This window comes from Pristiophorus japonicus, chromosome 10, assembly GCF_044704955.1.
Source record: "Pristiophorus japonicus isolate sPriJap1 chromosome 10, sPriJap1.hap1, whole genome shotgun sequence".
NCBI lineage: Eukaryota > Metazoa > Chordata > Chondrichthyes > Pristiophoridae > Pristiophorus > Pristiophorus japonicus.
The window spans coordinates 216,524,040-216,544,914 of NC_091986.1; the positions used below are offsets into that span (position 1 = coordinate 216,524,040).

At 49.9% G+C, this 20,875-nt stretch overlaps 1 protein-coding gene across 3 annotated transcripts in view; it reads left to right on the forward strand.

Annotated features, from left to right (window-relative positions):
* Positions 1 to 20,875, forward strand: part of gdpd5b (glycerophosphodiester phosphodiesterase domain containing 5b) — a 284,799-nt gene that overhangs the window by 72,033 nt on the left and 191,891 nt on the right. For all 3 annotated transcript variants that reach the window (XM_070892565.1, XM_070892566.1, XM_070892567.1), the window contains exon 2: positions 19,275 to 19,449. In XM_070892565.1, the coding sequence (XP_070748666.1) occupies positions 19,333 to 19,449 (117 nt within the window). In that variant the 5' untranslated portion in view covers positions 19,275 to 19,332. The remainder of the gene's footprint in view (positions 1 to 19,274; positions 19,450 to 20,875) is intronic.

Consider the following 20,875-nt stretch of genomic DNA (forward strand, 5'->3'; position numbering starts at 1 on the left):
CAGTTCGGGTCAGTCTGTGACCGATGACAAGTGAAGGTGGATAGATGAATGTTCAGGTCGAGCTGGGGCTCGCGTTCTATTTCTGTCCCCTCCAGCGGGCCGGATAGAATGACTCGGCAGGTCGGATATGACCCACCGCTGTTTTAGAAAGACACACATTATACAACGTACTATTGTGCTGCTAAATTGTGGGTGTATTGCCTCTAAGATTAAAACGTTTAATTGGTGTGTAAAGAGCGAGAGAGTTGATAGCACGTGGAATTGCCCGTAAGGCTGAACATTACACCCCTGGCTCGAATTGTGGGAAGATCAATAGCGAGCCCATAGATATTGTGGCTCCAGCGTGTTCTGATCCTCGCAAGGTTTATTCATCATTATCTCTGACTGCCTTTGTCATCTCTTTCTTTGCATTAGATGTCCTCTGATAGCCGACAGACAGGGAACTGGTGCATGTGAAAAATGTTTTCTAACCAGAGGCGCATATTTAATCGGCAGTTATACCAACTCATCAGAAAAAGACTTGCATTTCTCTAGCGCCTTTCACAACCTCAGGATGTCCCACAGTGCTTTACAGCCACTGAAGTACTTTTTGAAGTGTAGTCAGTGTTGTAATGTAGGAGACGCAACAGTAAATGTGCGCACAGCAAGCTCCCACAAACGGCAACGTGATAATTAGCAGATCATCTGTTTTTAGTGATGTTGATTGAGGGATAAATATTGGTCCCACGGCACCACCTCTTCGAAATAATGCCACGGGATCTTTTACATCCACCTGAGCGAGCAGACGGGACCTCCAGTTTAACGTCTCATCCGAAAGACGGTATATCCGACAGTGCGGCGCTCCCTCAGTACTGCACCAGGAGTGTGAGCTTAGCTTTTGTGCCCTGCTCTCTCCCCATAGCCCTGTATCAATCCCCAAACTTATCCCACTGCCCTGCTCTCTCCCCATCGCCCTGTATCAATCCCAAAACTCATCCCACTGCCCTGCTCTCTCCCTTTAGCCCTATATCTTCCTCTGCTTCAAATATTTATCCCCTTCTCCCTTAAAACATGCAGTGGGTTGTGCAGATTTTCATTGCCCCACCATTGGTTGCCGTGCCTTCAGCTGCCGGGGCCCTGAGCTCTGGAATTCCCTCCCTAAATCTCTCTACCTCTCTGTCCTCTTAAGACGCTCCTTAAAACCTATCTCTGACCCAGCTTTTGATCACCTGTCCTGATATTTCCTTGTGTGGCTTGGTGCCAAATTTTGCTCAACGGTCCTGAGAATGCCTTGGGATATTTTACTCTGATAAAGGCACTATATCAATGCAAGTTGTCGTTGCTATATAAATGCCAGCTGTTGTTGTTGTTCATCCACTTGCTCTGGCGAAGTGCTCCCGCACGTCTCGATGTAAGGAAATGTCTCCCATGTTCTTTGTGGCCAACCGCACTACATTAATCTTTGTGCTGTAGTCATAGCGTTAAGTGAGAGTGCAGTCATTTCTCGGATTCTTCCTGCTGGTTTCCTGGGTTTAAAGCTTGAAGCCATTAGGTGAAAGGGGACAAGAGGCGCGGTCACGTGACCGGGAAACGTGCTGAACTGGAGAGGTCGAAAGGTCAGGAAGTTAATGACCAATACTCGCAGTGCGCTACCTCACAGACTTCTCATTGTGTTGGTCCTCAGAGTTACTGCTGGGAAACACACAGCCCATTACTCCCCTCCGCCCCAGCTCGAGAAATTCTCTGAACTTTCCACCAGGGTGTTGTGCGCGTCTGCAGGGCTCTCTGTATTTGCATAAAGTGCCCAACTGTTTCCAGAGAGAGAGAGAGAGAGAGAGCACTTGATACTTCAGGCCCTGTATAGAGGAAGAGTCGGCCCGGTGAATTAACACTTTCCTTTGCCTCATACAGCTTGCTCCCTCACACGCTCAACCATGTCTGTGTGACTCTGCGCCTCTGTGTGTCTCTCTCTGCCTGTGTATGTGCATTTGTCTCTGCCTCTCTGCGTCTCTGCATGTTTGCGTGTGTGTCTCAGTCTCGGTCTCTGCCTGTGTATCTGTCTTTGTGTGTATGTGTGTGTGTCTCTGTCTCTGCCTGTGTGTGTCTCTCTGCGTGTATGTGTGTGTGTGTGTCTCTGTCTCTGCCTGTGTGTCTCTCTCTGCGTGTATGTGTGTGTGTGTCTCTGTCTCTGCCTGTGTGTCTGTCTCTCTGCGTGTATGTGTGTGTGTGTCTCTGTCTCTGCCTGTGTGTCTCTTTCTGCGTGTATGTGTGTGTGTGTCTCTGTCTCTGCCTGTGTGTCTGTCTCTCTGCGTGTATGTGTGTGTGTGTCTCTGTCTCTGCCTGTGTGTCTGTGTATTTACTGAGGCGTACGAAAGCACGGGCCTTACGCTAAACATCAAGACAAAATTCCTCCACCAGTCTGTCCTTACCGCGCAGCACTGTACCCCAGTCGTCAAGATCTATGGCGCAGCCCTGGAGACCATGGACCACTTTCCATATCTCGGGAGCCACCTATCAACAAGAGCAGACATTGACAACAAGATCCAACATCGCCTCCAGTGCTCCGGTGCAGCTTTTGGGCACCTGAGGAAAAGTGTTCGAAGACCAGACCCTCAAAACTGCCACCAAGCTCATGGTCGACAGGGCTGTAGTGATACCTGCCCTGCTGTATAGCTCAGAAACGTGGACTATGTACAGTAGACACTTCAAATCACTGGAGAATTACCACCAATGATGTCTCCGTAAGATCCTACAAATCCCCTAGGAGGACAGATGCACCAACATTAGTGTCCTCGACCAGGCCAACATCCCCAGTATCGAAGCATTGACCACACTTGATCAGCTCCACTGGGCAGGCCACATTGTCCGCATGCCAGACACGAGACTCCCAAAGTAAGTACTCTACTTGGAACTCCTTCACGGCAAACGAACCAAAGGTGGGCAGAGGAAACGTTACAGGAACACCCGCAAAGCCTCCCTGATAAAGTGCAACATCCCGACCGACACCTGGGAGTCCCTGGCCAAAGACCGACCTAAGTGGAGGAAGCACATCTGGGAGGGTGCTGAGCACCTCGAGTCTCATTGCCGAGAGCATGCAGAAAACAAGCGCAGGCAGCAGAAGGAGTGTGCGGCAAACCAGTCCCACTCACCCCTTCCCTCAACGACTATCTGTCCCACCTGTGACAGAGATTGTGGTTCTCGTATTGGACTGTTCAGCCACCGAAGGACTCCTTTTTAGAGCGGAAGCAAGTCTTCCTCGATTCCAAGGGCCTGCCCATGATGAGCAGCTGTGTGTGTGTGTGTGTGTGTCTTCCCCTCTAGCTCACCATCTTCAGCCACCTCCCCTGATAGGGAGACCGATTTTGAACTTACCGCTGGGCTGCAGAGCAGAGGTTGTGGGCAGGCAACGCCTCATTCTCCTTTCTATTTCAATCGCCAGAAAGGAAAACCAGACAGTTTCTATAATGAGCAGTCAATCCACAATGCCTGTAACACAACCGCAAAATCTACCCCGCGTGGCTGTGTAAACTTTGCTCTTGCTTGCTCTCGTTCTCTCTCTCGTTCTCTCTCTAGTTCTCTCTCTCGTTCTCGTTCTCTCTCTCTTCCCTGAATGTTATCTGGTTTGAATCTGTGTCTCAGCTGATATTTACTGAGTTTGCTCTGTCAGAGGAGTGCTGTAATTTAACCAGCCTGGGTGGGCTTGTCTGCGGAGTAACCCAGCCATGCCGACTGGCGCCCAACCACAGAACTTAGGCCTGGTGCCTGGGGAAGGTGCGGTAAACAACAACTTACATTTATATAGCGCCTTTAACATAGTAAAATATTTCAAGGTGCTTCACAGGAGCGTGATCACACACGATTTGCCACCGAGCCACATGAGATTTAAGGGCAGGTGACCAAAAAGCTTGGTCAAAGAGGTAGGGCTTAAGGTGCATTTTAAAGGTGGAAAGTGAGGCAGAGAAGTTTAGGGAGGGTTTTCCAGAGCTTGGAGCCCAAGTAGCTGAAGGCACGACCACCAATGGTTGAGCGATTTATAATCAGGGATGCACAAGAGGGCAGAATTAGAGGAGCGCAGACATCTTGTGGTGTGGTGGGTGGGGGGGGTTTGTGGGGCTGGAGGAGATTACAGAGATAAGGAGGGGCGAGGGCCATGGAGGGATTTGAAAACCAGGATGAGAAATTTAAAACCGAGGCGTTGCTTAACCGGGAGCCAGTGTAGGTCAGCGAGCACGGGGTGATGGGTGAATGGGACTGGATTATGGAGAGCAGGGGGGAACTCTTGTTCAAAATAAGCAACAAAACATAGGACCAGGTGGAGGCCATTCAGCCGCTCGGGCCTGTTCCGCCACTCAATTAACGCATGGTTGATCGGTATCTCAGTACAGAGTGGTAGTGGGATTAGTTTTGGTTTGCTCTAGAAAAAAGCTCGCAGTGGGCCGGATGGCCTCCTTCTGTTCGTCTGTGGCTCCATGTCTTTCAGATGAGACTTACACCGAGGCCCCGTCTGCCCTCTCAGAAGATGAAGAGCAGGGGCAGTTCTCCCCGGTGTCCTGGGGCTAATATTTATCGCTCGATCAACACAACAAAAAGACAGATTATCTGGGTCATTATCACATTGCTGTTTGTGGGAACTAGCTGTGCACAAATTGGCTGCCCCATTTCTCACATTACAACAGTGACTACACTCCAAAAGTACTTCATTGGCCATAAAGCGCTTTGAGACGTCCGGTGGTCGTGAAAGGCGCTATAGAAATCCAGGTCTGTTTCTTTATATGCATCCACCTATTTCCATTGGTGGAAGGGTCTATTACGAGGGGGCATAGTTTTAAGGTGGTTGGTGGAAGGTTTAGAGGGGATTTGAGGGGGGTTATTTACACAGAGGGTTGTGGGGATCTGAAACTCGCTGCCTGGAAGAGTGGTGGATGCAGAAACCCTCACCACTTTTAATAGATGGTTGGATGGGCACTTAAAGTGCAGTAACCTGCAGGGTTACGGACATAGAGCTGGTAATTGGGATTAGACTAGATAACCTCTTGTTGGCTGGTGCAGATATAATGGTAAGTACTGCAGGAAATCGAAATATAGCCAGGGTGATCTCCTGGACTAGTTTCGATTGCCTGAATGGGTCGGAGAGGAATTTTCCCAGATTTTTCTTTCCCTAAATCGGCCTGGGTTTTTATCTGGTTTTTTGCCTCTCCCAGGAGATCGCATGGCTCCGGTTGGGGTGGAGTGCAGAATGTTTCGGTGTAAGGGGTGTCGCAGTTGTGTGGGGCGGAATGGTTTGGCCGGGTGCTCTTTGCCTTTCCGCCATTGTTCATCGGTTTATACGTTCAGGGCTGTTGACCAAGGGCCGTGCGGCTCTTTGTCGGCCGGCGCAGACATGACGGGCCAAATTGTCCTCCTCCTGCGCTGTAAATTTCTTTGTTTCTATGCAATATTCTTCATTAGCAGGAGGCCTTTCAGCCCCTCGAGTTTCATCCGCCACCCAATAAAATCATGGCTGCTCTGTATCTCGACTCCATTTGCCGACCTTTGCACCGTAATGTCTCGATACCCTTGCCCAACAAAAATCTGCAGCTCTCCGTGGTGAAAGTTCTGATTGATCCACAGCTTGGTGTAGACCAAGGATCCTCTGTGGGATCTTCCCCACTTTGGCCCACCCTGGACGGTCCCTTCCCCGACTGAGCCCTTGGGGGCGATCATGAAGGGTCATTCCCCCACCTTAGCTCACTCCTCCAGTACCTGAACTCTCCCAGCACCACCTCCAATTGTATTTTGATAACCCCAACATTTATACCTCTTGATCGGGCAGATTGCTTCAAATAATGGCCATTAACATCTGTGTCAAAAATGCTCTCACTCTCCGATACTGTCATCATGCCTTGCGCTGAGGTAATGTCCTTGGATACTTTTCCACCACTTGGATGCTGCGATGGGGGCAGGGTGCAGAGGGGAACTGTGGGGTGTTTCTGGGATGGATGCACTAAGATGGGCTGAATGGTCTTGATCATAAAAAAATTTACGGCACAGAAGGAGGCCATTCGGCCCATCATAACATAAGAAATAGGAGCAGGAGTAGGCCATACGGCCCCTCGAGCCTGCTCCGCCAGTTAATAAGATCATGGCTGATCCAATCATGGACTCAGCTCCACTTCCCTGCCCGCTCCCCATAATCCCTTATTCCCTTATCGGTTAAGAAACTGTCTATTTCTGTCTTAAATTTATTCAATGTTCTAGCTTCCACAGCTCTCTGAGGCAGCAAATTCCACAGATTTACAACCCTCAGAAGAAATTCCTCCTCATCTCAGTTTTAAATGGGCGGCCCCTTATTCTAAGATTATGTCCCTTAGTTCTAGTCTTCCCCCATCAGTGGAAACATCCTCTCTGCATCCACCTTGTCGAGCCCCCCTCATAATCTTATACATTTCGATAAGATCACCTCTCATTCTTCTGAATTCCAATGAGTAGAGGCCCAACCTACTCAACCTTTCCTCATAAGTCAACCCCCTCATCTCCGGAATCAACCGAGTGAACCTTCTCTGAACTGCCTCCAAAGCAAGTATATCCTTTCTTAAATATGGAAACCAAAACTGTATACACTATTCCAGGTGTGGCCTCACCAATACCATAATTTCTGTGCCAGTTGGAAAAGAGCTATTCAGCCTAATCCCACTTTCCAGCTCTTGGTCCATAGCCCTGTGGGTTACGGCACTTCAGGTGCACATCGCGGTACTTGTTAAATGTGGTGAGGGTTTCTGCCTCTACAACCCTTTCAGGCAGTGAGTTCCAGACCCCAACCACCCTCTGCATGAAGAAATCTTCCTTGATATCCTCTCTCAACCTCCAACCAATTACTTTAATTCTCTTCCCCCTGGTTGCAGATCCCTCTGCCAAGGGAAATAGATCCATCCTATCCACTCTATTCAGGCCCCTCGTAATTAATGTAGATTCAATTGTCAATGATGCACTTTGGGCTCAAAGAATAGAGATGTCTCATGACTGTGATAGTGCCAATCCTTTAACAGGAACCTTTGATTAACCATAGTGTAGCTTCATTTAGTTCTGTCTTGTTTAATTAAATAAAACAACGAAAGACGTAGATTTATATAGCGCCTTTCACGACCTCAGGATGTCCCAAAGTGTTTTAAAGCCAATGAAGTACTTTTGGAATGTAGTCACTGTTGTAATGTGGGAAACACGGCGGCTAATTTGCACACAGCAAGCTCCCACAAACAGCAATGTGATAATGACCAGATCGTCAATTTTTGTGATGTTGATTGAGGGATAAATATTGGCCCAAGGACACCGGGGATAACTCCCCTGCTCCTCTTCGAAATAGTGCCGTGGGATCTTTTACGTCCACCTGAGAGAGCAGACGGGGCCTCAGTTTAACATCTCATCCGAAAGACGGCACCTCCGACAGTGCAGCGCTCCCTCAGTACTAGCCCTCCGACAGTGCGGCGCTCCCTCAGTACTAGCCCTCCGACAGTGCGGCGCTCCCTCAGTACTAGCCCTCCGACAGTGCGGCGCTCCCTCAGTACTGGCCCTCCGACAGTGCGGCGCTCCCTCAGCACTGCCCCTCCGACAGTGCAGCGCCCCCTCAGTACTAGCCCTCCGACAGTGCGGCGCTCCCTCAGTACTAGCCCTCCGACAGTGCGGCGCTCCCTCAGCACTGCCCCTCCGACAGTGCGGCGCTCCCTCAGCACTGCCCCTCCGACAATGCGCCGCCCCCTCAGCACTGCCCCTCCGACAGTGCGGCACTCCCTCAGCACTGCCCCTCCGACAGTGCGGCGCTCCCTCAGTACTGCCCCTCCGACAGTGCAGCACTCCCTCAGTACTGCCCCTCCGACAGTGCGGCGCTCCCTCAGTAGTACTGCACTCGAGTGTCATCCTAGATTTTTGTGCTCAAGTCTCTCAAGTGGGGACTTGAACTCTCAACCTTCTGACTCAGAGGCGAGGGTGCTGACATAGTCAAGCGGCAATTGTTTTGAGGGGAAGGGGTAGGGGCGACGACACTCCAGAATTACTGTGGAGTTTCCACGAATTCAGGAATAACCTCCAGGCCACTGCTGTGAAAAGTCATTTGGCCGGTTTAAAAAAAATCAATTCTGTTTTCTTTGAACATTGTTGTTTACTAGCAATAAAAAAATATGGGAGATTGGGGTTTGGGGGTCGATGGCTATTTGACAAACAGTCAAGAATCATCCAATTAGGTCAAAGAGTGTCTTCACTTTCCGATTGGCTGGGGAAAGTATTGCGCCTATTCCGAGATCTCTGCGCTCCTCTAATTCTGCCCTCTTGAGCATCCCTGATTAGAATCGCTCAACCACTGGTGGCCGTGCCTTCAGCTGCTTGGGCCCCAAGCTCTGGAATTCCCTCCCTAAACCTCTCCGCCTCTCTCTTTCCACCTTTTAAGATGCTCCTTTAAAACCTCCCTCTTTGACCAAGCATTTGGCCACCTGTCCGTAATATCTTCTTGTGCGGCTCGGAGGGAGTTGAATTTTGTTTGATTATGCTTCCGTGAAGTGCGTTGGGACGTTTTACTGCGTTAAAAGGCACTATATAAATGCAATAATTTGTTGTTGATGATGGACTTGCTGGCCGACCAATGGCGGGAGTGTGAGGGGGCCCGGCGGTGGGAAGACATGTGATGACCCCCGACGCGCCCCTCCCCCCCCCCCCAGAAATAAGTCCCACCTCGTGCTGTAATCCCTGTAAGGATGGGGGTGGGAGAAACGGGAATAACCGGTTGTGCTATGACACTGATCCTCCAGTATTGGCGACTGGGTAGCGGTTGACTAATTTTTGGTTTTCAAGGAAACGATTGTTAATTTAACAGGAGCCCTGGTGTGGAACGCAGGTTGCGAGCGAGGGCTGCCTCTCTCGAGTTTCGAGGCTGTTGTGGCAGCGAAGAGCGTGAGCTCGTGTTCCTGGAATTACCCACCTGCCTGCTGTTTTACGTGACCGCATTTGATTGACTTAATTGGCCAGGAATGCGTGGCTTCCGACGCACAGTATTGGCAGGAGGGTGGGGTGGGAAGGGGGGAATGGAAGGTGAAGGCTGCTGGGACATGAGGGGTTGATTCTCGCCTTTGATGTTTTTGGGGCGATAATGGCGGCGGGGCGATAAAGCGAGCGCCCGGGAATAGTTTGTGCCTCGGTAAATAAGTTTGGGCAGCTAGGCCCTGAGTCAGAGGGCGCAGTGCAGCGCGAAGGGAGGCGTTATACACCTGGTGTGGGCGCTAGCGTGGGAAACTCCCGAGCTAAAGATCTGGGTTGGGAGCGCTCCGAGAAAGCCCTCGGAGTGGCGGGGGTGGGGGGGGGGGGGGAATAAAATACGGAAGGCACCTCCCTCTTCCACAAAAACATTTCCATATGAGGAGAGACTGGATTGACTGGGCCTGTATTCACTGGGGTTGAGGAGAATGAGAAGATATTTCATAGAAACATATACAATTCTGACGGGACTGGACAGGTTAGATACAGGAAGAATGCTCCCGATGTTGGGGAAGTACAGAACCAGGGGACACAGTCTAAGAATAAGGGGTAAGCCATTTAGGACCGAGATGAGGAGAAACTTCTTCACCCAGAGAGTGGTGAACCTGTGGAATTCCCTGCCGCAGAGAGTTGTTGAGGCCAGTTCATTGGATATATTCGAGAGGGAGTTAGATGTGGCCCTTTCGGCTAAAGGGACCAAGGGGTATGGCGAGAAAGCAGGAAAGGGGTACTGAAGTGAATGTTCAGCCATGATCTTATTGAATGACGGTGCAGGTTCGAAGGTCCGAATGGCCGACTCCTGCACCTATTTTCTATGTTTCTATGTAAAACATTGCCCATGCCACAACACAAATCGGCAAAAAAAAATTAAAAGAACAATCACACGCTGACCTCAGGAGTCTATTCCTCACCTCTCTGCTGCCGGGCTCGTTGGACCACCTGATTTCCCAGGCGTTCACTGCGGGGCGTACGCCTCGGGAAAGAGTCAAGACTCTCGCCGGTGTCGCAAACACGGGCGTTGCACACCGGGCGCAGCTCTTCCGGGCGTTGCTGCTCCGCGCCGCCGCGAAACCCGGACCCGAGGATCACCGCGGGGCGCCGGGAGGCTGGACGCCCGCGCAGAACATCTCATTGCAATCGCTCCGGCGCCTCATCCCTCCCTCTCGCTCTCATCTCCTCCAGCCCCACACCCACCCCCGAGATGTCTGCGCTCCTCTAATTCTGCCCTCTTGAGCATCCCTGATTATAATCGCTCCACCATCGGTGGCCGTGCCTTCTGTTGCCTGGGTCCCAAGCTCTGGAACTCCCTCCCTAAACCTCTCCGCCTCTCTACCTCTCTTTCCTCCTTCAAGACGCTCCTTGAAACCTACCTCTTTAACTATCATAGGCAATCCCTCGAAATCGAGGAAGACTTGCTTCCACTCTAAAAGTAAGTTCTCCGGTGGCTGTACAGTCCAATACGGGAATTACAGACTCGATCACAGGTGGGAGAGGAAGTGATTGAAGGGAAAACAAACCATAAATAAGCGTCTCCCTGACAACGGAGGCAGCACGAGCCCTGGCGCACCTGGCGTGAATAATGGCGGCGGCCACTCCGACTTCTCCCACCACCCCTTGAGAAGCTAAAATGGAGCAGGGTCCCCGCGTCTCTGACCCCCCCCCCCCTCCCCTCATCACACCTCCGATCTCCTGCCACCTCTCCTGAAGGGGCGCTACTCTTTGACCAAGCTTCTGGTCATCTGCGCTAATTTCTACTTGTGCGGCTCTAGTTGTCAAATTTTTAATCTCATAACAGAGAAACATAGAAAATAGGTGCAGGAGCAGGCCATTCGGCCCTTCGAGCCTGCACCACCATTCAATAAGATCATGGCTGATCATGAGAGAAGTGGAGAATGTGCCTTGGGACGTTTCACTACGTTAAAGGCGTTATATAAATGAAAGTTGTTGTTGAATATCAGTGATCTGACAGCGTTCCTCTGTGGGGACGCGCAGCCATTGTACTCCAGCCCTCAATGTCCCATTGATTTCCTGTAACCTTTTTTGCAGCTGCCAATCTGCCATTTCCACTGCTCCCATAATCAATAATGTATTTTTCCCCTTCATTTCGGTTCGTGCACGATATGCTGAAAGAGGTTAGATTCATAAAGAGCTGATCAATACTGTGGATTGTGGACTGTGTGGGTGCGGGGTAGGGGAGGGGGATGGGTTTTCTATTCACTGAGACCAGGGGTGAAGGGTCAAGTACAGTATAAAGACTTACATTTATATAACACTTTTTACGACCCCCGGCCCCAAAGCGCTTTTCAGCCAATGAAGTACTTTTGGCGTGTAGTCACTGTTGTAATGTGGGAAACGCGGCAGCCAATTTGCGCACAGCAAGCTCCCACAAACAGCAATATGATAATGACCAGATAATCTGTTTTAGTGATGTTAGTTGAGGGATAAATATTGGTCTGATGGTGCGGCGCTCCCTCAGCACTGCCCCCTCCGACAGTGCGGCGCTCCCTCAGCACTGCCCCCTCCGACAGTGCGGCGCTCCCTCAGCACTGCCCCCACCGACAGTGCGGCGCTCCCTCAGCACTGCCCCCTCCGACAGTGGGGCGCTCCCTCAGCACTGCCCCCTCCGACAGTGCGGCGCTCCCTCAGCACTGCCCCCTCCGACAGTGCGGCGCTCCCTCAGCACTGCCCCTCCGACAGTGCGGTGCTGCACTCGGAGTGTCGGCCGAGATTTTTGTGCTCAACTCTCTGGAGTGGGACTTGAACCCACAACCTTCAGACACCATAGGCGAGTGTGCTGCCCCCTGAGGCGAGTGGTTATGGCACTGGACGACAAAGGTTGTTAAATATTGGTGATTAATGGCCTGGCACCAGGTATAATGACCATGAAAGCTGCCAGATTATGGTGTTAAAAATTCAACTGGCTCGCTGATGCCCTTTGGGAAAGGAAACCTGCCAATCCAGCCCCGTCCGACCTGCACATGGCTCCAGTCTCCCACTCCATGCTAGAGTCTTATTGACCACCCAGGGCAAGCAGAGATGTGCACTAAATATGTCCTTGCCAGTGTTGACCACATCCTGAGATCGAACCTCACCGAGCTTGCTGGAAGTCGGGGAGATGTTGAGATAAACCATTGTCGGTTGGATAATGCCAATCTTTGTGCTTATGCTTGATTGGGGAATGATTATACAGCTCTGTTTTTACCATACCTTGTACTGCCGAGGCACCACACATTCTGTGCTGGGTTAGTTGACCTTGGCCATGGTGACAAAACAAGGGTTGGTGGGGTTGGGGGGGGGGGGTGGGCGCGGCGGGGAGATGAAGGGAGTTGTCATCTCCGGACTCGATGGGAAAAATCTGCCAGTGTGTTCAGTCCTGAATTGTGGTTCAACATTCTCGGTGGAAGTGTCTGTGTGCCAAGTTATGGTGGCTCCCCGGGCAACCATGCGAGTTTGGACACGAGAGCAAAACTGGAGGACACGAGCACAGAATAAACAAGCCTCCAGCAAGATCCGAGATTAGACACACCCCACCCCTCTCCCTAAGAACATTCAGAGCCTAGAATATTTCTCAACAAAAGGCATCATTTGAACATCTTACCTGGTTGAGTCATGATAGGACAGGGCTGAGGCTTGAAGGCAGGTCGATGTCAACTGATCGCCAATCGACCCAAGACCAAACGCCAATCACCCCATCATCATCATCATCATGGGCAGTCCCTCGGAATCAAGGAAGACTTGCTTCCACTCTAAAAGTGAGTTCTCAGGTGACAACAGTCCAATACGAGAACCACAGTCCCTATCAGAGGTGGGACAGACAGTGGTTGGAGGAAAGGGTGGGTGGGACAGGTTTTCCGCACGCTCCATCTGCTGCCTGCGCTTGATTTCTGCATGCTCTCGGTGATGAGACTCGAGGTGCTCAGCGCCCTCCCAGATGCACTTCCTCCACTTAGGGCGTTCTTTGGCCAGGGACTCCCAGGTGTGGGTGAGGATGTTGCACTCTATCAGAGGCTTTGAGGGTGTCTTTGAAACGTTTCCTCTGCCCACCTGGGGCTCGTTTGCCGTGAAGATGTTCTGAGCAGCGCGCTTGCTTTGGGAGTCTTGTGTCGGGCACGCGGACAATGTGGCCCGCCCAGCGGAGCTGGTCAAATGTGGTCAGTGCTTCGATGCTGGGGATGTTGGCCTGGTCGAGGACGCTAACGTTGGTGCATCTGTCCTCCCAGGGGATTTGTAAGATCTTGCGGAGATATCGTTGGTGGTATTTCTCCAGCGATTTGAGGTGTCTACTGTATATCGTTCATGTCTCAGCCATACAGGAGGGCGGGTATTACTACAGCCCTGTAGACCATGAACTTTGTGGCAACAGCCAATCACCCAAATGCCAATCACCCCGACATCAACCACCAATCGCCCCAATACAGAATCCCAATGACCTAAACATGCATATCATCCCCAACAAGGCCTTCACGGGATTCCAGTCTCACCCAACATGCTTTATTTACTCTTGCCCCCAGGACAGGGATGGGCAACAACCATCAATCACACACGTACACACAGCACTGTCAACGCCGACATTTGTATACGGATTATCACATGGAACATTTATAACTGCACAAGCGAGAGAAATGCTCGAGGGTGGGGAAACTGTTCGAGAACCAATGGTGTATGTGACCGGTGAAGGTTTATACCAGAACTTGCTCTGCTTGTCTGTTTTCTAATACCCGCTTCTACCCCTGCCTCATCTGCTGCTGAAACCCTCATACTTTTGTTGCCTTTAGACTTCACTATTCCAACACGCTCCTGGCCGGCCTCTCTGTTTCCTCTGGAAACTTGAGCTCATCCAGAACTCTCATGCCCGTAGCCTAAAGCGCTCTGTAATGTATGTACCTGTGAGTATGCTCACAGGTTGGTAGAGCTGTTGTGTTGGTCGTGCCTTAGCCAGTCACGTGATGTTCACAAGACTCAATAAAACCCCAGCCAGTTGGGTCTAGGTCATTGACAATGATGCATGTCGTTGTGAACCTGGTGGATGAACCGGTAATGTGCAGTGTGATTGTTAAACCTTTGCGAATAAACCAACTAGTTCTGAATAGCAACGTATTGCTATGAATTCTTAAGCAAAGACCCATGAAGCAAATCCATTACATGCTTCAAGTCCCGTTCATCCATCGCCCCCTCTGCTCGCTGACCTACATTGGCTCCCGGTCCGGCAATGCCTGGATTTTGAAATTCTCATTATTGTTTTCATATCCTTCCATGGCCTCGCTCCCTCCCTCACTCTAATCTCCTCCAGCCTCACAACCTCCCCCCGCCCCCCCCAAGTTGTCCCGATAGACCTGACAACCCTCAGATCTTGGCGCTCCACCAATTTCAGTCTTTTGTGTGTCCGCTGATTGCAATCGCTGCACCGAGCTGCCACAAACAAAAATGTGATAATGACCAGATAATCTGTTTCTGTTATATGGATTGAGGGATAAATATTGGCCAGGGCACTGGGAGAACTCCCCTGCTCTATTTCGAATCGTGTCGTTGGCGGCCGAGCTTTCAGCTGCCTGGGCCCCCGAGCTTTGGAATTTCCTCCCTAAACCTCTCCACCCCTCTCTCCTCTTTTTAAGACACTCTTTAAAACCCTACCTCTTTGACCAAACTCTTCGTCTCCTGCTCTAATATCTCCTTCTGTGGCTCAGTGTCAAACTTCGTTTGATAATTTTCCTGAGAGGCAGCTTGGGATGCCTTACCGTGCTAAAGGCGCTATATATACATGCAAGATGTTGTCAGTTGAACCTGAAAATTCCTGGGGCAGCTGAACTTTCCTGTGCGGGTACAGAATACAGAAACCAGGACAGCATTGGAACAGTTAAGTTAAAAGAGGGGATTCCGGGAAAGAGTGTACCACCACTCAAGTATGGAGGGGGAGCGTTCTGGATAACGGGTGTTGAATTTAGACACGGTATCGAAGCAGGAGGCCATATTTCTTTAACAAGTCCTGTTGCATAGATGTTTGATGGAAAAAAATGGAAGATGTAAGTTAACTTATAAGTTTGGTGAGGTCTCGTCTCTTTCTTGGTTATAAAATCCCAACTTCAAGCCTGATGGAGCAGTCTGATTAATTGAAGTGGGGCCAAGAAGATGAAGTAACTTTGCTGGTGAATAAACATTTCTTTTAACTCTGTGTTTCCCGATTCTTAGACCCAACCAACCTTTGGGTTTATCATTTTCCCCTCTCCTAGCACAAGTCCAAAAGGATAGTAATAGGAAGACTTGCATTTAGATAGCGCCCATTACGACCTCAGGATATCCCAGAATGCATCACAGCCAATGAGTACTTTTGAAGTGCAGTCACTGTTGCAATGCAGGAAACGCAGCAGCGAATTTACGCACAGAAAGCTCCCACAAACTGCAACGTGATAATGACCAGTTCACCTGATTTTTTTTTTTGTGTTATTGGTTGATGAATAAATATTAGCCCAGGACACTGGGAATTACTCCCGTGCTCCTCTACGAATAGTGCCTTTCATGTCCACCTGAGAGAGCAGACGGTGCTTCAGTTTAACGTGTCATCCGAAAGACGGCACCTCAGACAGTGCAGCACCGTCTCAGCACTGCTCCTCTGACAGTGCAGCACACTCTCAGTACTGCCCTTCCAATAATGCAGCGCCCCCGCCCGCCCCCCCCAGTACTGTACTAGAGTTTCGACCTTGATATTGTACTCAAGTCTCTGGACTGGGACTTGATCCTGCAATCTTCTGACTCAGAACTGAGTGTGCTACCCACTGAGCCACTGCTAAAACCTCTATGAACCTATGTATGATCAGATAATATGGTAAGTGATGTTGTTTGTGGGTTAAATATTGGTCAGGACACTGGGCAGAAGTCTGGTGTCAGCTGTGGTTCAATGGGTCGCACACTCGCCTCTGAGTCCGAAGGTTGTGGGTTCAAATCCCACTCCAGTGCAGTGCTGAGGGAGCGCCGCACTGTCGGAGGGGCCGTGCTGAGGGAGCGCCGCACTGTCGGAGGGGCCGTGCTGAGGGAGCGCCGCACTGTCGGAGGGGCCGTGCTGAGGGAGCGGCGCACTGTCGGAGGGGCAGTGCTGAGGGAGCGCCGCACTGTCGGAGGGGCAGTGCTGAGGGAGCGCCGCACTGTCGGAGGGGCAGTGCTGAGGGAGCGCCGCACTGTCGGAGGGTCTGTACTGAGGGAGCGCTGCACTGTGGAAGGTGTCTTCTTTCGGATGAGACATTAAACAGAGGATTTCAAGTGGATGTAAAAGATCTCATGGGCACTATTTCAACGAAGAGCAGGAGAGTTATCCCCCGTGTCCTGACCAATATTTATCCTTCAATCAACATAACAAAATCAGATTATCTGGATCATTATCACATTACTGTTTGTGGGAGCTTGCTGTGCGCAAATTGGCTGCTGCGTCTCCCACATTACAACAGTGATTACACTCCAAGAGTACTTCATTGGCTGAAAAGCGCTTTGAGACATCCGTTGTCGTGAAAGGCGCAATATAAATGCAAACCTTTTATTTTCTTCAAAATAGCGCGGTGGGATCTTTTATGGACATCAGAAAGATAGATCGAGAACAAGAAGGAATCCCAAGGAGCAGGGGAAAAGGTGATTTTTAAAATTTGCGCATAACATGGATGGCGGAGCCCGGATTTTGTCGTGATCTCGAGAGCCAGTCACCTTTCGGGCGTTTGGGGCACCCCCTTTAAGCCACTGGTACTCAATGTGTCGGGTCTGGGGACCTCGCCAACTCTGGAGGCAAGAGAAGAGGAAATGGGGCCTTCAGCTGGAGCCCGGGTGCTTTCCGAGAAGTAATTATCTCCAATTTTCTGAGTGAAGATACTTGCCGAGCGCGAGCTGCTCTGTTCATTAGTTTTAATTGTTCAGCAGTTGGGAACCTGACTGGCAGATCATCCCTTGGATGGGAGGGGGAGATGGGCTGTCGCAGTGAGTAATCGATGTGGCAATATGGACTGTGAACTTTGTTCCCCATTGTTGCTCTCTGCATTGTTTCCCTAAATCAGGAGCGCACAAGAGGCGGTTTATCAGAAATTCACCGAGCCTATTAAACACGGGGTGAAATATTAGCCTCTTTGTTTGTCTGAAGTGATTTATTGAAGGCCGCCTTGTTTGAGTGAGCACGGTCTTTCCTGAGGGTAACATTGGTGCGGGCACCAAGGTAGATCTATCCACAGTGTCACTGGGCTGCATTTCATCGTCTTGTACAGGGAATCTGATCTTCATTTGAATGGAAAGCAAAAAAAAAAGACTTTCATTAACAATTGCCAAACATCTTAAATCTGTGTCCTCTGGTTACCGACCCTCCTGCCCCGAGAAACTGTTTCTCCTTACTTACTCAATTAAAACCCCTGATAATTTTGAACCCCTCTATTAAATTCCCCCCATAACCTTACATAAGAACATAAGAAATAGGAGCAGGAGTCGGCTATTTGGCCCCTCGAGCCTGCTCCACCATTCAATAAGATCATGGCTGATCTGATCATAGACTCAGCTCCACTTCCCTGCCCTCTCCCCATAAACCTTTACTCCCTCATCGCTCAAAAATCTGTCTATTTCAGCCTCAAATATATTTAATGACCCAGCCTCCACAGCTCTCTGGGGCTGAGAATTCCACAGATTTACAACCCTCAGAAGAAATTTCTCCTCATCTCAGTTTTAAACGGGCGACCCCTTATTCTAAGACTATGTCCCCTAGTTCTAGATTCCCCCATGAGGGGGAAACATCCTCTCTGCATCCACCTTGTTGAGCCCCCTCATAAGTTTCAATAAGATCACCTTTCATTCTTCTGAACTACAATGGGTATAGGCTCAACCTATCCTCCAGTCAAGCCCCTCATCTCCATAATCAACCTCGTGAACCTTCTCTGAACAGCCTCCAAGCGGAGACCAAAGCCTTCTCTGCTCCAAGGGATTGGGTCAGTGGCATTTGAGGGATTTATGGACCAGAAGCAGAGTTTCGGAATCAATGTTATTATGTCTGAAATGTATCTATGAATGACTCCAAGACAATATGTTGTACTCAAACTGCAGTGACCTTGGTCCTTTATTCGTAACTCCAGAGTGAGGCACAAGCATGGTGGGCAGCCTTTTAAACTGGGTCCTGCCTCAGGTCTCTCACCGCAGTGCCCTCTGGTGGACAGCCTCTGCCACAGGGGCAGGAAACCCTGGTCTCCACCAGTTGCACCCTCTAGTGGTGCCAGTATAGTAGATACACAGTGTAAACCTTATTGACAGTACATCAGGTAACAAGTCTCCACCTTATGCAACTATCCAGTGACTACACAGAGTATATCTATAGTCTGCATATCATCATCATAGGCAGTCCCTCGAAGCGAGGATGACTTGCTTCCATGCCAAAAAGGGATGAGTTCACAGGTGTTTCAATGAAGGACCTAATATTCCAGGTCCCGAACTACATCCTGAAGGGTGGAAGATGCCTGTGCGTGGATTTTTTTAACGTGTGATCGCCGTTGCACACCAGCCACCACACGGGCTTGACAGAGCTAGGTCTTGGTCCAGTGGCAAGGATTACCCAGGACGACTGGAGACCTGCTCTGCTGTCTGCTGATATAACAGATGTAGTGGAGGTCACGCAGGGCAGGGCAGGGGTGAGAGTTGAGGGGGAATCGATAGATTTCCGGGTGAGTTGGAGTTCAGGTAGTACAGGGTTTGGAACCAGTCTCTGGGGGTGACTATGGTATGGAGGTTTCAGCGGCACTGCTCCCATGGCCACTATTTTGAAGAAGAGCAGGAGAGTTCTCCCCGGTGTCCTGGGGCTAATATTTATCCCTCCACCAACATCACTAAAACCAGGTTATCTGGGTCATTATCACATTGCTTTTTGTGGGAGCTTGTTGTGCACAAATTGGCTGCTGCATTTCCTACAATGCAACAGTGACTACACTCCAAAAAAAACATACTACTTTGGCTGTAAAGTGCTTTGGGACATCCTGAGGTGGTAAAAGATGCTATAGAAATGCAAATCTTTCTTTTTACACAAGGTCAAGACAAAAAGCAGATTCAATAGTGTCATATACAAATGAATTGGATAAATACTTGAAGGGAAATGATTTACGGGGCTGTGGGGGAAGAGCAGGAGGAGTGGGACTAATTGGATCGCTCTACCAAGGAGCAGGCATGATGGGCTGAATGGCCTCGTCCTGTGCTGTACGATTCTATGATTTTGCTTTGTTATCTGAAGTTATTGAAGAGTTCGGGATGTATTTTTCCCCCATGTTTGACGGTTCTGTATTTTCTGTGTTTGTTTTAAGGAGTCCTGTGACCTGATGGGTTGCTGAGGTGCCCAGCGCACTGAAGCATTGAAGGAGCATGGTAAAACATCAGCCGCTTCAGTACTACGAGCCCCAGCTCTGCTTGTCATGCCTGACGGGAATCTACGGGTGCCGGTGGAAGCGATACCAGAGGTCACATGACAGTACGACTAAGGTCAGTGCATGCTTGTTCTTTTTGCTTCGGAACCCACCTGCCCCGGTATAGGTCTTAGTCCGTGCCCCGTAACCCACCATCCCTGGTATCGGTGTTTATCGGTGTTTATCTGTGTCCTGAAACCCACCTTTCCCAATATCGGTCTTTGTCTGTGCCCCGGAACCCACCATCCCCGGTGTATCGGTCTTTGTGCGTGTAGAGTTGGAGGGGAATAATTTACTCTTCTTTCTCATGGCTGATGTAGGGCAACGCCAATCATTTTACATTCAGCTGGTTAAGCCAGTTAGTTGGGTCAGGGGTAGCGGAATGTATCGCTATGAGAATTCCTTGAGTGCAGAGCTGTGGCTCAGTGGGTAACATTTTCTCACTCTTTCTTTCTTCCTCGCTCTTTCTTTCTTTCTTCCTCGCTCTTTCTTTCTTTCTTCCTCGCTCTTTCTTTCTTTCTTCCTCGCTCTTTCTTTCTTTCTTTCTTTCTTCCTCGCTCTTTCTTTCTTTCTTTCTTTCTTTCTTTCTTTCTTCCTCGCTCTTTCTTTCTTTCTTCCTCGCTCTTTCTTTCTTTCTTTCTTCCTCGCTCTTTCTTTCTTTCTTCCTCGCTCTTTCTTTCTTTCTTCCTCGCTCTTTCTTTCTTTCTTTCTTCCTTCCTCGCTCTTTCTTTCTTCCTTCCTCGCTCTTTCTTTCTTCCTTCCTCGCTCTTTCTTTCTTCCTTCCTCGCTCTTTCTTTCTTCCTTCCTCGCTCTTTCTTTCTTCCTTCCTCGCTCTTTCTTTCTTCCTTCCTCGCTCTTTCTTTCTTCCTTCCTCGCTCTTTCTTTCTTCCTCACTCTCCTCTGAATCAGAAGGGTGTGGGCTCAAGTCCCACTCCACTGACTTGAGCACAAAGAAACTAGGCTGACACTCCCAGTGCAGTGCTGAGGGAGCGTCGCACTGTCGGAGGGGCTGCCTTTCGGATGAGACGTTGAAACGATGCCTTGTCCACGTGCTCGGGTGGATGTAGGAGATCCCATGGCACGATTTCAAAGAAGAGCAGGGGAGTTATCCCTGGCGTCCTGGGACCAATATTTATTCCTCAATTAACATAAACAGATTATCTGCTCATGATCACATTGTTGTTTGTGGGAGCTTGCTGTTCGCAAATTGGCTGCCGCGTTTCCCACATTACAATAGTGACTACATCCAAACATACTTCATTGGCTGTAAAGTGCTTTGACACGCCCAGTGGTCGTGAAAGGCGCTATTTAAGTCAAAGTCTTTCTTTCTTTGTATCTGTGAATGGGGCATTGAGTCGATTGTTTGAAGACCAGGACCTCAAACCTGGCACCAAGCTTATGGTCGACAAGACAGTAGTAATACCCACCCTTTTGTATGGCTCAGAGACATGGACAATGTACAGTAGATACCTCAAAACGCTGGAGAAATACCACCAACGCTG